The following is a 15452-nucleotide window of genomic DNA, read 5'->3' as shown; positions in this document are numbered from 1 at the left end:
TATTATTATAATAAAGGTTTGATTTTGTTAATTTTTCTTGAATAAGTGGTTGTAAATTGGTTCTTTATAAATAAACAAACTGAAGTAAACTTGAGCAAGAGTTTTAATATTACTATAGTGCAGCTCTTTAGCATATTTGTGGTTATTATTGTTTCTCATGTAAACAGAACAATTGTTCTGGTCATCTTGCAGCGTCTGAACAAATTAGGTCTATAAAGTTTGTGGTTGTTTTTCATCAGTGGCAGTTCCAGGAAAGATGTTGTTAGAGGCGGCCAGTTAGCTCTATAAAAAGGACAGGAAAGCATAAAACAACTCAAATTAATGGAGCCAAAATCAAACTCTAATTGCACTCTGTAACAAACCATACTAAACAGGTTGGGGGTCGTTGTTCATCAGTGGCCGTTCCAGAAAAAATGTATAGGTTTGCACAGAGGGGAGGATGAAAATTAATAGATGTCAAAAACATTTAAAAGTCAATCTCTGCTGATCACAATAAACAAGAACATGAATTCAAAAATCTTTATTTTCCAAATAAATCACTAAAAACAGACCAGATTTCCATGAGGTCCTTGGGAATGAAGCTCCGCTCATATTAATACATTAGTGGAAGTTAAATAAAAATGTTTTCTAAATAATCATTCAACAACTTATATGTCATTCGATTTTTTTTTAAACTTTAAATTGCATTAAAAATCCTTCCCTTGTTGGTTTATTTTAGAGTTTGCAATTAGGTTTTTAAACTTCTTTTATTTTGTTTTTAGTTGATAATGTACGGAGCCCCTAAAGGGACACTGAGAGAAATAAAAAAATAATTATACTTTCTCGTGCGCACCACTTAGTTTCACGTGCGCACCAGTTTTAGTTTCTCGTGCGCACCAGATAGCCTACTTTCTCGTGCGCACCAGTTTCTCTTGCGCACCTGATACTTTCTCGTGCGCACCTGATATTGTCTCTATTTTTGTGTTGATGTTAAAGAGATGGCTGGCGAAGATTTAATAAACTTTTTGAAAACCCGAAATATTCCCGACAATGTCGCCGAAAAACTGAAGGAAGATAAGGTTTGTTAATCAATATACTAGGGTTGTAAAACATTAGCATAATATTTAATTACAGTGTTGTAATATCCTTTTAATAAGCAAATTAACAATAGCGCGGCAATTGCCATTACAGCCTTCCTCTTCAATCAGATACTATTTCAATACTATTTTAGAGTTGTTTTTTTTTCAATAATTAATAGTTTGTCTGTGTGATCTCATTTTTAGATTGATATTAACGTCATAAATGTGATGACCGATGAGGAGCTGGGACAATATATTGTGAAATATGGAGACCGACTCGCAGTAAGAGCATTTTGTCAGCAAAGAAGTGAGAGTTTCCAAACTCCAGGAGTGAAGTCCGCCCTCATGCAGCGAGTACGTCAAAAACTGACCGAACAGAGATCTGCTGGAAGCAGTAGACCGCGGCCTTTTGGCAATCAACACGCCGCAAAAGATAATAGACGGGTCGAAATTGGATGGCTACATTTTAACAACGGAGATTTTCACCAGGTTCGAACAAGACATGGAGGAGGAACAAGACACTTGAGTGTCCAGAAAACTGTCACAATGGGGGAACTGTTGGAAATGGGAAAAAGCCTGTTCTTTCCAAATGGAAAATCTCCCAAAGGGTCAGCGGAGGATTTCGTCTTTGACATACGTGATTTTAGTCATGAGAACGTTCCACTTGAAAGCACAGTTAACCAACTGTATGAGCAGACCAAGGTAAAAATGCTGCGAATTTACACCTGCTCTCGAGAAAAAGAAAAAATATCTACTGATGAGCAGTTGTCAGATATATCTTCGGATTTTGAGGACGCAGAGGACACGCAGAGAAAGGTAATTAGTGGTTCATGTTGTAATGTAATTCCAAATAAAAATAATGCAGTTGGATGATTTATTGTATTCAGCCATTAGACATATAACTGAATCACAAAGCAATGAAAATGCAATTTTTGCATTAGTGAAGTAAACTTGAAACGTCTTTAAAACTCTGTAGTGGAAGAACTCTGGATTTTTTAAACCCAGATTCAGTGCTGTTGCTTGAGAAACACTCTCTATTCACGTCGCAGCTAAATAAAAAAAAAAAAATGTCAATAAATATTCAGTATGTATGAACAATAGTGTAAAGTGTGTATAAGCCTGCTGAATAATGAAACAGTTTTTCATGAAAAAATATACATCACAACTTCTTCATTTAATATAGGACAGGACAATCCAGAGGCAGTCTGCAAGGAAACGAAGACGAAGATACCATGACAGGACAACCAATGACCAAAAGAATCAACCAGGGATATCTGCAGAGTCCGATGTGATACCCACTTTTTCAGCACGTGAAGAACATGGAGAAGTAAGCCCTAATGGATTTATTAAAATCATACAGTGTGAGGTGATGCATGTTCTACTTTATTAAAAAAAAACAAAAAAAACAAACAAAAACAAAAAAAATCTGGCAATGTATGAATGAAACATCTTATTTTATAGTCATACCCAAAATCACATTACTGGTACTCACATGCTATTTTGCCAATGGTTAGGTTAACGGTTAGGGTATAGAAAGGGTTGAAAATGACTGAAAATGAATGGAAGTCAATTGGAGTCAACACATGGTCCTCACTAAGATGGCAGAACGAGTTGTGTGTGTGTATCATAAAGTGATACTACATTACCACTATTTAAGAATTTAAGAAAGAGGGACTAATTCAGAAATTCTTAGCCAATGTAATAATGTTAATTTGTATTCATTCATTTAAATTTTTAGTATGTTTCCATGGTGAAATACAATATTAGATTATGTTTTCTTACATTTAGAAGCCAATATTGCATTAATATATAATGCACTAGATCACATAATGTGGTATTACAACCTAAGTAAAACCTTTTGAATCTAGGAAATAAAATGTTGATAGCAGAGGTAATACCATTTTATGACTTATGATTTTTCGTTTAACATTTCAGAAATAAAATGAAACAGTTCACTATAAACTGATTGATTTTACTGTGTGTATTGACAGACAGACAATTCAAGCAAGCAATCCCAGTCACCTTCTCTTGAAATAATCTATGAAGAAATCCTGGATTCTTCATTTGAAGCTGCTGGAACCCATCCTCAAGAAGCTCCAGACAATCCAGAAGCTGAGGATGATTGTTTAATTCTATCCCACACTGAAGATGCAGATGAAGCTCTTCAGTTTCCCCCAGTCATGGCTATTAATGTATCTGCTGAAGATCTTGAAATTCAATTTGGCCCAGTTTCCAGTCATGATGAAGAGAGCCTAGACTCCACCCTTCCTTGGAACCAAGATGACATTAACTCCTCTCAGGTAAATATAAAAAAACTTTCAAAACTAAGTTTTGTCTCTGTCTGTCTCTCTCTAGTATATTTTGTGTCATATAGATGAAATCAGTAGCCATTTAAAACTAAACAATATTAATACAAGAAAAGAATTCAGTTTCTCAATTTTATGTATGTTCAATCATTAAAAAAATTATTAAGAAAAGAACTGATTCAGAAATTATTTTTTATTAAAGTTGAATTCTGTTTTTTTTTTCTTTTTTATCTCGCAGCACTCAAGACAGAATGATGGAGCTGCATCATTGCACAGTAGCTTTGCACAACCAGGCCAATATGACAAAGAAATTCACTGTGTTCAGATTAGACGAATTAACGTTGTTAGTGATCTCATAAACATTTTTATGGAACCAGGAGTTATGAATGTTCAGCTAAAAGTGGAACTCAAAAATGAAAAAGCTTTTGACAGTGACGGTGTGTCAAGAGAGGTGTACTCAGCTTTCTGGGAACGTTTCTTACACTGGAAAAAGTGTGGCCCAGCTTAAATTAAAAAAATTGATGTCCATTTGTTGCATCTAATATATTTGACTTCACAGAATCTAAATAAAGTGGTTTGGTACAACATGACTATTTAATATTGACTCCAACCATATTACTTTACTTGACCCAATATTAATTCTTCACCTTTATCCAAGTTAAATTATTTACATTTTAGTTTTGGAACCAAATTAATATATTAAAATTGAACCCATCAAATATGTATACCTTGCACCAAACTAATATTCAGGCATTAACACCAGTTAATTCATTGGCACCATGAAAGTCTTTTTTTTTTCTTTCATATTTCATAAACTTGGTTTCATAAACAATTTGCATCACTCACATCACACTTAACACACTACAGCATTAGTTTTTTTCTAAGCCATTTATTCCTCAAGTAAAAAAGGACCCAAAAAAAGTTGCATGTTCAGACAAAAATATAAACATGTCATTGTTGCTCTACAGCAATGAAATAAAGACAATATGGCTTATCAAGCAAAATTAAATGGACAGAAAGCATCCACTGTTGAACTGTTCAAACACATCTGAACTTGAAGGAATGTTAAATCTCTAAACATCATGAAAGAACTAAAATTCCAACAAAAGCACTCCATGAAAGTGACCCCGTGAGCCTGTCTAACAAAGTGCTGTGAGGTGGTCTACCTCTTAAATAGATGCCAGTGGCAACTACATGCACACATTAAGCACACACAAATATACACTACTGTGCAGTTTTGAGTTCACCACTGAGTTTGCGAATCTTGGAAGTCATCTTGTTGGAACCAAGCTCCATCAGGATCTTCTGAAGGGCCTCAAAGGTGAACCTGAAACCCTGTGGATACTTCATGTTAAGAGCATAGCAAAGTCCAAAGAGCATTGCCACTCCGGCTGCAACAGAAGGCAGCTCATTGAGGACTTCCACACCATCAATGACAATCCCAACGTCTTCAGGCTGCTGTAGAAGGCTTGAATTCTCTCTGAAGACGAAGACTGCCATGATGGTCCTCTCCAGCTCCTGCTCGGCTTGATCTTTCTGGGAGACCTGAGGCAAAATATACGAAATATGCAATTGAACAACTGCAGTCTGGCACACCCCATTAATCACTATATACTGTTTAATGGTAGGGATGCACGATATTTGGATTTTGGCCGATATCCGATATGCCGATATTTTAAAAGTCATGTTGCCGATAACCGATATCGATACCGATGTTAAAGCTGGACAAAAATAAGTAGTCATTGAAAATAGCAGTTTTGTTATCCATTTCTGACACTTTGAAAAATAATATACTCAAATATATTTTCATATGCTGATATCAAATTGATTTTTAAAAACGCGGTATCGATCTATTTTACTTTCAAAATCTCATGAAACTTCATCGTTCTGTTACAAACTCTCGTGATATTTTGCAAATTCTTGTGAGATTTTGTTAGTAAAATAGATCGATACCGCATCAATATATCAACATATAAAAATATGGCAACATTTGGTGAATTTTCGGGGGATTTCGTAGCATAACGATGACATATAGCAATATTTCATTAGTAAAAGAGATTGATATGGTGTTTTTAAATGGCAATATATCAGCATATGAAGATATTGGGATATTTTAATGGATCAATATTTTTTCCTCGTCTTTAGAAGTTTTTAAGTCTGTAAAAAAGAAGTTTTTGAGGAAGAAGAAGAAGAAGTATTTTATTTTTATTTTTTTTAGACTTTATAATCTCAGAAGCTGATCAAATATCGGGTTAAATATCCGTGGGGTGGCCGATGTCCGATATTCAGTTTTAAGGCCAATACAGGCCGATACCGATAGGGGGCCGATTATATCGTGCATCCCTATTTAATGGCATAGGTGGTCTCCCGTGAGGAATAAAGTTGAATCATCATTGTGATAGAAAATATCTTGACATACCATGTATTCCTTTATAAGGTCCTCAACATGTTCTCCCAGGTAGATGATGAGAGCTTTGAGGATACACTCCCTTCTGCAATCTGCATCAGCACCCTTTAGGGACAATGAAAATGGTTATTATGCGATGTGTAGATTAGTCTAGCAACTTAATTCCCAGCTCTACCATAAACAGTGCTTTTACAGTGTGTGCCTGGTCAATATTGAATCCATGGCCGACTAATTGAAAGCAGTGAAAATGTAAAGCCATTCTAGTACATCTGCCAGAGGCCACTGGTAGTCCCTCTTTAAATATGAAGACAGAGTGGATGGCTCCTGTTTGGGTTCCTATAGTGTCAAAGTATATTTGGTGCCGTGACAGGTGCACAAATTATTTTCTATGTGCTACTAAACATTAATGTACTCACAGGTGGCACATGTTTTTCTGTTTTTAAATGGTTGATAGTGAATATGGTGCAAAACTTGGCACACAATAACAATGCCATGTACATCAATTGCACATCATCTGCACACCCTCTTCATGTAGAAGGATTGAGGGCTGTCGTTAGTGGCCAATTATATACTGCACATCATACCTGGTCAAGAAACTCAAGGATCGTGGCAGTTTTTTGCTTTAGTGATCCCTCCTTTCTTTCTGAAGATCTTCAGCAGCTGCGGGGAGTGCTTGTCCAGGTGCGCCATAAATCTGGTCAGGAGGGGAACTGCAGTAACCCGCAGAAACTCTGCATCAACCTGCACACAAGAAAACATTGTGAAATAGACTTAAAATTTAAGAATAATGTGAAATAAAGAAAAAAAAAAAACATTTTCTCATGTATGGGCTTAAGTATACAAAAAGTTGTAAAAAGTGTACCTCTTCCATCTGAAATAAAGCTGGCCATCTTTCCATGAGGTTCTCGATGGTTGGCTTCTGATCCACAATCTCTTGCCTCCTGAACTGAAAAGTCCTGGCCATCTTCTCCCGTATGGTTCTCTCATTGTTTCTTATCTTTATTTCAGTCAGAAGAGATGCTCTTTCTTTCTCAAGGTTTTCTGGACTGTCTCCGCTGGGTTGAGGATAGTAATTGGTCTCCCCTCTTCTCGCCTTTTTCACATTCTTTGCTGGGAAGGGAGTAGCATCTTCTCGTGATTTGGATTTCAGTGTGTTCACCATGAGCTCAGACGAAAGTCCATGTGACCTCAGCTGAGTGCGGTAGTTGCTCATCTTGCACTTGAGCTTCAGTTTCCATCCATAACTCTCATTGAAGGAGTCTGGTTGTCTCAAGCAGGGATGTTTCCGTGTCAGAGCCTCTGCAACATCACTCAGGTCTGCATCAGTGGGGTAAGCCTTGTAGGAAAAAATCTTCTCTGCCAATCTTTCCAGTATGTCGGACAGCATTTTTGATGAAGGTGTCAGTCTGGTTTGGTTCTGTGCATATTCTGCATTTCCTCTCTGAAGTAGACCTTCTGTTTCGAGGGAGAAAGGCGGGATGATGAATTCCTTTGGCCACGGCTCTTTTCTCAGTCCCTCACTGTCAGAGCTCTGGCTGAGTATGATGGTGTCATCTGTATCAGTGTTTCGTGAGGCAAGGCTTGTGTCTAAGTCACTCAGATCAGATGGGACACTTTCAATGAAACTCAGAACAATATCAGGAGCAGCTTGTATGATCTTGATTGTAGTAAGGTCTTTGATCATGGACGTTGCGCTCAAGTTAACAAATGTTCCACCAAAGTCATCATCCTTGTACTGCAGCCTGATGTCTCCAGAAAGTTTGCATACATTTTTGACCTGTTCAATGAGCTCTTCAACTGTGTCCGGCACCCTTGATAATTCCATCCTCTCAGCGCTTTCGTCACCCAACAAGATGAGGAGTCGGACGGGAGTGGCCATATTGCAAAGTTGGATCTCAAGTTGTTGATGTAGATGCCCTGACAGTCAGTGACGTTCAGGAAGCTGGAGTCAAAACCTGGGTGGCAGGAGAATAAAACGAAAGACAGAAGGAAAGAGAAATTATTAATTCACATTCCCAACCACCTTGTGTCAACATACAGATGAGATGAAAGCTTTGAGTTGTAATAAGTAAGGTGCATCAGTGCCCCTTTAAGTTAGTCTAATATAAAACAATGCGTATGCACCCCTTTTATATCAGTACAAGTGCCCCTGTCTGTTAGTCCATTGTCACAGTATGTCAGCCCCTCAAGGTCAGTCTAGTCACACGGTTTATCCATGCCACATTAGAGGTAGGTCATGTAATTCTTTTAGAAGTTAATTTCCTTAATACATGCTGCCCATTCACAAATGTTACCTTTTTCACAAATAATTACCACCACCATGCCATTCTAAGTATTCATTTCAAATTTCAAGTAGGCATTTTTGTCACCTAGTAAATACAAGGTTAATACTAAGTAAATATTCTGGAAAATATCCCATTAGAAATATTCAGCACAGTTGCAATGGGCTGCATAGTTGCAATACCCATTCTGCCCACCATGCATACTCTACCTTTAAGTTAGTACAGTGTCAGTTTAGTGCAGATTTTGAAAAGTGATAAGTAGAATGAATTACATTAAAATAGAATGATTTCATGAATATGCAGATCTTAAATGTTAAAAAAGAGAAAAATATTATGCATACCTTAAATTTGAATATATCTTTTCAGGGTAATGAAACGCACTCCTCCCACAGTGTAAGCTACCAGGGGATATGGATCAGTCAGTTGATCCGATTCCACAAGTATTATGTCATTGGTAGGGCTCACTTCAACTTCGAAGGCCCTGAAGTGTTCCCAGTGCCACACTCTCAGTTTCTTAACAATGAAAAAAAGTCTCTCCTTCAGAATAAACATGTGGATGATCTCAGTAAATTCTGGAATCCCTTCCAAAGACCCATGTGCAAGTATCATTCCATTTCTGTAGTTGAATCCACTGAAAGTGACACTTTTAGCCAGGCACACATTATCCATTGTTGGGTGCTTGAGCCGTATAGCTTGTGCAATATGCTCTTTTAACACATCAACAGAAAGAGTTGAGACAGTTGACACTTCCAGAAGAGGTTTTTGAGGGTACATAAATATCTGCTGTGCCATATGAAATTGGTGTCGCTCCGCCAAAGACAGCAAAACATTCTTGAAAGATCTTGAGTAACGAACAACTCTTTTAAAAAAACTGTGCTTGGCTTCATATCTCAAAGTCCAAAGACAGACTAATGGTCCAAATTTACGAATTAGCTGAGGATAATGTTCCAAAAGATGATGCTTAGGCAGTAGACGGTAGTCTGGGAAAACCTCTTGAAGTCGAACTCTGTGCTCTGATATCTTGAAATTCAAATATGCGATTGATTCCTCTGTATGGACAGGTGAGACAATAAGCTCAACTAGATCTTTTAAGTCACCCAATATTTTCCATGCTGGTTCATTCACAGGTACCTTTTGACCGACAAGGAATGGGAAAAACCTTAAGAGACTCCAGTTTTCGTGAGAATTGCCTCCTATTGTCTTTCGAGATGCAAAGTTCAATGGCACTGGATGGGGACAATTAACTTTGTCTGTCCACTTAAAGGGGAAAGCTAGTATAGACTCATTTAAATATGCAAGAGTAAAGTACTTCTTGGATGTGAAAACAGAAAGACAAAGCGCAATCTCTGCCGGTACGATTCCTTCAAATAAATCATGGACCAAATCTGGGGGGAAACCCGTGGTAACTTTGAAATGACTGAGTTTCTCAGAGAGGACACATCTCTTCTTGACACCACAGAAATTACTTAGAGAATCTTGTTCAAGGATTTTAAGGTGTTCTGAGTGAATCTGTTCTGTTCTTAATGTAAACGCTCCACTATCTACAGTTTTAGTTTGAATTTCTGATCTAGATGCTGTACAAAATCGACACAGGTGACCACTTGAAAAGCTTTCAACAAACCCAGCGATACCATGTGCTCCAAGGTTATCGGCTATCACACACTGGATCGTTCCCCTAACACATTTCCCTAACTTCTGCAAAAAGACACCGTGCTCTTCTAATGAAATTAAATCACTTATGAGTGGCTCAAGTACAGTCTCATAGCCATACACTTTCAAATCATCACTTTTGACTAGAAGAGCCAAGTAAATTGATGACAGTGAAGACTGACAACCAGGGATCAGATTGCCTAAAGTCCAATAGAAGGCACAGATTTTATGTTTTCTCCGTGATGTCCCAATTGGGTTGCAGATTTCAAACTCGTCAACATAAAGATTTAGTGAAATGGCACAGTCTGCAGACAGAAGTGTGTTGTTTCTGAAAAAATCACCATCAAAAGGACAACTATATACTGTTTGATCGCTCTCTGGTGACTGATATCTCTCTCTCAAATGCACAGTTTTTGCCAGAATTACATCAGAATTTAGAATTTGCTGCAATGTTTTCAGCACAGATACAAACTGCAATGATTTTTGGTTTCTTTTATCAAGAATGTATTCCAAGGGAGACACTACGCAGAATTCTCTTTTATAATATGACTTCCGTTTCCAACTAGTAGACAATGGCCCTTGTTTCCCTATTGCTTTATGAATTGGGTGTGAAGAACAAAGAAAAGTGGCCAATTGTTGAACAACAGATGCTTCCACATGACAATTATTATCTTCCAAATGCTGGTTAATTGCTGCTATACTACCCGGCACAGAGACATCTCCAATGAGATGTTCTAGCTCCTCAAGCAATTCATTTACAGCTGTAGCCGAGACTAAATATGTATGTTCTAATTTAAGTAAAAGTGAAGCTAATTTCAGTTCAACTTCCTTTTCCAAATCTCTTGACTCTTCAGTGGTTAGCTCTATTTCTTCATTCAAGTCATAGTCAGATGGATTGGAAATGAGTGACGTGACAACTATTCCTCTTTTAAAGTCATTAATGGTGCATGACTGATGTTTTCTCCATTTATGGCTCCGGAAACTGCTGTATATGTTGGTTTTGTATGAGCAACCATCAAACATACATGGGACTACTTCATATTTTCTCAGATGTTCATAGATATGTTGGAAAAAAAACGTGCTCAGTAGAAAGCTGATTGTTTCCACAAATGTAACACTTGAAAGAAGAGTGTCTTTGTTGGGACTCCAGAGAAGGATGATTTCTAGAGAGATGTTTCTGAAGACCATTCCATGTCTTGGACGAACAGGGACATTGTGCGTGGATGCATGGATAGGGACGCCGCCTACCGTGAAACCGATGGTCAATTCTCAAGTGTTTCAGTATCTCAGATCTTCTTGAAAAATGCTTGCTGCATTCTTTGCATTTCCACATCCAACCTAAAAAAAGGAAAGCAGAGCAGTAAATATTTAGAAAATGCAATGAACAGAAATCTTAGTTTGTTTTGTTTTAATGACAGTCTGGTAATCTATATATCTAAATACAATGTTGAGTGTAGCGGTAGTAAAGAACATTGAGCTGCATGTTTTGTATGAACTAAGATATACACAGAAATTCATTCATTCAACATCATTATAGCTACTACTGCGCTCTTACAATCCGAGCCACCCTAATGTAAAAATGACTGCAGGCAAATGCAACACTGTACTTGTACTGTACATATCTCTGAAAACACAATGCATTCTGAAAATGAAGTTCTTAAACTATAGTAAATGGGGCAGTGTCGCGAACAAAATGCATGAAAACCAGTTGTAGAGCCGAACAAAAAGTTTAAGGCTTAACAAGGAGATTCGCTTACCGAGAGCATATCCTGTGAAACCGTTTTAACAGTTGGACAAACCAGCATGGCGAACACTGGGAAACATCACCGACCATACCATACAAGTGTGATGCATGCACAAAACACCATTAATTTTCAACAGGCCTCGCTACCATTAACAAACTGGGACTTTACAATCATAGTGGTATAAACACACTAGACCAGGGGTCAGCAACCTTTAACACAGAAAGAGCCATTTGATGCGGTTTAAACGGAAAAGAAAACACTGGGAGCCGCAAATACTTTTTGACATCTAAAATGAATTTATTTATGAATGCATTTATTAAATAGAAAGAAAAAATATTTAAAGAAAACAACAACTTCCCTTTCATGCTTCGTGGTTCACCCCAGCCGTACAGTACTCTTATTTGTGCTTTGACTACCCTTTTGAAGATGGGCTATCATCTTATCTTAAATGAAGATAATGTTTATATTGTTTTTTCTTACCTTTATACTTTGTATAAACAACAAAAGTGGGTTGCTTATGAAATCTACGGAAGAGGATTAGGGCCACTGAAAAAAAAAAAAAAGTTAACTGATTTTTTTTTTTTTTATTTCAGTATAGTATGGGAAAAAAGTCAGAATTCTGAGATTAAAGTCAGAATTCTGAGATTAAAGTCAGAATTCTGAGAAAAAAGTCAGAATTCTGAGAAAAAAGTCAGAATTCTGAGAAAAAAGTCAGAATTCTGAGATTAAAGTCAGAATTCTGACTTTTTTCCCATACTATACTGAAATAAAATTAAAAAAAATCAGTTAACTTTTTTTTTTTTTCAGTGGCCCTAATCCTCTTCCGTAGAAATCAAAGTGCTACAGAGAAAATAAAATTTTATCTAATGAACACATTTTGAATTCTTGAAAAAATAACACAATGTCTGAATGTCTCTTTCAAATGCGAGTATGATGTGTATTTTGAGCAACGAAAAAACAATAACATATTAATTCTAATATGTCAAGATCACAATAATCTTCCAATTTATGACTAAAATATTAAAGAACTAACAAAAATAAAATGAACTTAGTGTTTCCCGCAGGAATTAGCTTAGGCGAGGCGGTGAGGTGTCGGCCGGAACCAGTTTTGAGTGGATAACTGTCGAGCGGGGTGGGGGGGTCAAATTAAACACATAAAACTAAATCCTATCTTAATTTGTCAGAGCACACGAGGCAGATATTAATTTTCTATTATCAGTTTTAATTAACTACTTACCTTTTCAGATATAGTTCACCGATGATGATGACGACGAAGACGTCACGTCACCCCCCCACCACCACCCCACACGTCTCCTCGGATGATCAAAGAAAATTACTCATAGTCTGCCAACCGCCATAAAACCCCATAAGAAGAAGAAGAAGAAGAAAATTACTCATCTGTTTAACTCGGGCGCGGTACACTACGCCTTTTCCACCTAAAATGGCATCTTAGCAACACATGTCACGTGACTGGCGGAGACCGATTCTGTTTTAATGTCTGGGCCTGGCAATGAATTAAAACTTCGGGGGTTTGGGTTTTTTTTTTTTTTTTTTTTTTTTTTTTCTTTTGGAAAGTTGGCGAGGCGGTAGCGTGAGTTTGGCGAGGCCTCGCCAAACTCACGCTACCGCCTCGCCAAGATAGTGCTGCAGGAAACACTGACTTAAATTAAATACTTAGTTTTTTTTTAGTAATTTATTTTCCCAAGCCACTCAGAGCCGCAGTATAAGAATGAAAGAGCCGCACGCGGCTCCAGAGCCGCGGGTTGCCGACCCCTGCACTGGACTAACTTATTGCTAACATGGCTTTACATGGGTTAAGCTAGTAAAGTTCACCGTGTAGCCAAGCTAACCGCATTAATAAAATTGTAGGCTTGTTAAGACACGTTTACATCAGCTTAGTTTAGTACTTACCGCAGGTTTATTCTTTGATGACGTGCTAGGACGTTAATCATTCCTTCTTCCCCATGCCAAAATGGACGAAGCTCTCCAAGCACTTCTCCCCAACTTCTTCTCACGTGACTCAGATTGAGTCACGTGACTCAATAACGTTTTGAGAGGAACCAAAATATTTGCTTTCTTCCCTTCAGAATTGTTATTAATTCAGTCTGAATCAAAATTGACACCTCAGAATGCAAAAAAATAGACTTTCACAACCAAGTCAATTATTTTACATTGTATTCAATGGAAGTTATTAGCTTGAATGAACAACTCTGTGCTACACTTTTTCCAGTGTAGAGCTGTGTGAGGGAGAGGATGAACGAGTACCCAGGCTTCGACCAGACTTCACTGAAAAGCACTGGGAAGCGGTTGGAAGAATTTGGTTAAAAGGATACTTGGACCATAACATGATACCGATCCAATTGTCTCCAGCTTTTATCCTTGCCTGCTTTCAGGGGGTTAGTTCAGTGGATGAAGAACTGCTGATGATGTCCTTCCATAGGTTCATTTCAGCACATGAACGGCTGGCAGTAGACAAAGCTCTACAAGGAAACGTGGATGAAGATGTTGAGGAGGACTTGCTTGACCTATTTTCAAGGATGGGCTCACACAATGTGCCTACTAAAGAAAATGTCCAGGCTTCCCTTTCCACAATTGCACATAAAGTTCTTCAAGAACCAAAATTTGTAATAGATAGTTTCCACTCCTGTTTTTACAATGCAGTGCCATCACTAGCCAGCAAAGAAAATGTTATCAAACTTTATGATTCAAAGAGAGCAACAAACAAAAAAGTAGCCCAAATGATAAAACCATCAAGTGAAAGCCTAAATTCACAGGAGCAGACAGCTCTAAACCATCTTTTGAGGTATGTTCGAAGCATTGACCAAAAAAAGCTAGAAAAGTTCTTGCGCTTCTGCACAGGGTCCACAGTGCTATGCAAAGACACCATTGAAATTACATTCAATAGGTTATCTGGCCTAAATCGAAGAGTAGTGGCACACACATGTGGAGCTGTCCTTGAGCTGCCATGCACCTATGTGTCATATCCCGAGTTCAGAACAGAGCTAGACAACATCTTGGCAGGGGACTGTTTTACGATGGACATTCTGTAGCATTATGCCCTTCAGTGTTATTGTCATTTCAATTTGAGTCTGAAAAAATGTGAGTGGAGAATCCAGGCAAAACTGAAAAAAAAAATGTTTGTTAGAATTGCCTGTAAAACACACAATGCAAAGCTGTAGGAGTATTACATTACACCACCTTAAAATAAATTAGAAGTAACAAAAAGTTCAGAGTCTGTTTACGTTTATTTTTGACAGCTCTACAAACCAAAAGCTTGATTCAAAACAATGATTTAGTTAATCACAGTAGTTCGATGTTCTGTTTCTGTATTAAAAACTGCAATTGTAAAGTTAACTTCTTTTCAGAAATCCCTGTTTTACCATTTTCAAAAGGAGAAATGTACTTTCCCAGTTTAAGAATTAAGCAAATTGTAAAACTGATTTCATCCCTGTATTTTTTTTGTACCACAGAACCCGATGAAGGGCAAGATATTGACAAAAACAATGTCAATTTTTTGTTTTATAGGTGATGATAACTTTCAGTTTTGTTCAGAAGATTTTCATATCCAAAGTAACATTTTGACTGTTATGTGAACAAATAAACGCACAAATGTTCAACTTGCCACTGAGTTTCTTTTTGAATAAGGGTCAGGTTTATGAATAAACTCAGAAAAAAGGAACTATATTTGCCTTATTAAATAAGCAAGGTCATAGCAGTCATTTCAAAAAAAAAAAAAAAAAGAAATACAATCTTCAAAGATACAAATTATTTACAAAGATACTGAACAAACAGTACAAACATCTATAAGTCACTACAACTTATAGACTAGTTCTAATACTAGTTCTCAAATGCAAGTACAGATCTATTGCTTGGAAACCATCAGATGGGAGCTGCAAACGTGACTCCACCATCAGAAAGTTGCAGAGATTGTTGATGTCTGTGTCACATGGTGTTGCTTGTCGAAATGTACAGCTTGTAATGCAGAGTTGAACATCATCACTGTT

General features: G+C 37.4%; 2 protein-coding genes across 5 annotated transcripts; one reads left to right on the top strand and one right to left on the bottom strand.

Annotated features, from left to right (window-relative positions):
* The first annotated feature begins 852 nt into the window (after nt 1-852).
* Nucleotides 853-15160, top strand: LOC119796722. Its single transcript, XM_038305398.1, has 6 exons — nt 853-1058; nt 1263-1874; nt 2242-2385; nt 3050-3358; nt 3603-3843; nt 13681-15160. Exons 1-6 carry the CDS (start codon nt 978-980, stop codon nt 14496-14498), a joined length of 2205 nt encoding a protein of 734 aa, XP_038161326.1. The 5' UTR covers nt 853-977; the 3' UTR covers nt 14499-15160.
* On the bottom strand, nt 4673-13624 carry LOC119796721. Of its 4 annotated transcripts, none has more exons than XM_038305394.1 (6): nt 13360-13624; nt 8395-11041; nt 6634-7726; nt 6356-6512; nt 5784-5876; nt 4673-4909 (listed from the first exon to the last, which is right to left on the bottom strand). In XM_038305394.1, exon 2 carries the CDS (start codon nt 10889-10891, stop codon nt 8396-8398), a length of 2496 nt encoding a protein of 831 aa, XP_038161322.1. In that variant the 5' UTR covers nt 10892-11041; nt 13360-13624; the 3' UTR covers nt 4673-4909; nt 5784-5876; nt 6356-6512; nt 6634-7726; nt 8395. The 4 variants fall into 3 exon arrangements, 3 of the variants coding, with proteins under 3 accessions (XP_038161322.1, XP_038161323.1, XP_038161325.1); XM_038305397.1 differs by having other exon boundaries at nt 10952-11041; XR_005282511.1 differs by lacking the exons at nt 5784-5876; nt 6356-6512; nt 6634-7726; nt 8395-11041 and having other exon boundaries at nt 13360-13605.
* Nucleotides 15161-15452: the final 292 nt, after the last annotated feature.

Source organism: Cyprinodon tularosa, unplaced genomic scaffold (assembly GCF_016077235.1).
Source record: "Cyprinodon tularosa strain WSP-4 unplaced genomic scaffold, ASM1607723v1 ctg558, whole genome shotgun sequence".
Taxonomy (NCBI): domain Eukaryota; kingdom Metazoa; phylum Chordata; class Actinopteri; order Cyprinodontiformes; family Cyprinodontidae; genus Cyprinodon; species Cyprinodon tularosa.
The sequence above is the reverse complement of the archived record's forward strand: the minus strand, read 5'-3'. Positions and strand labels throughout refer to the sequence as shown.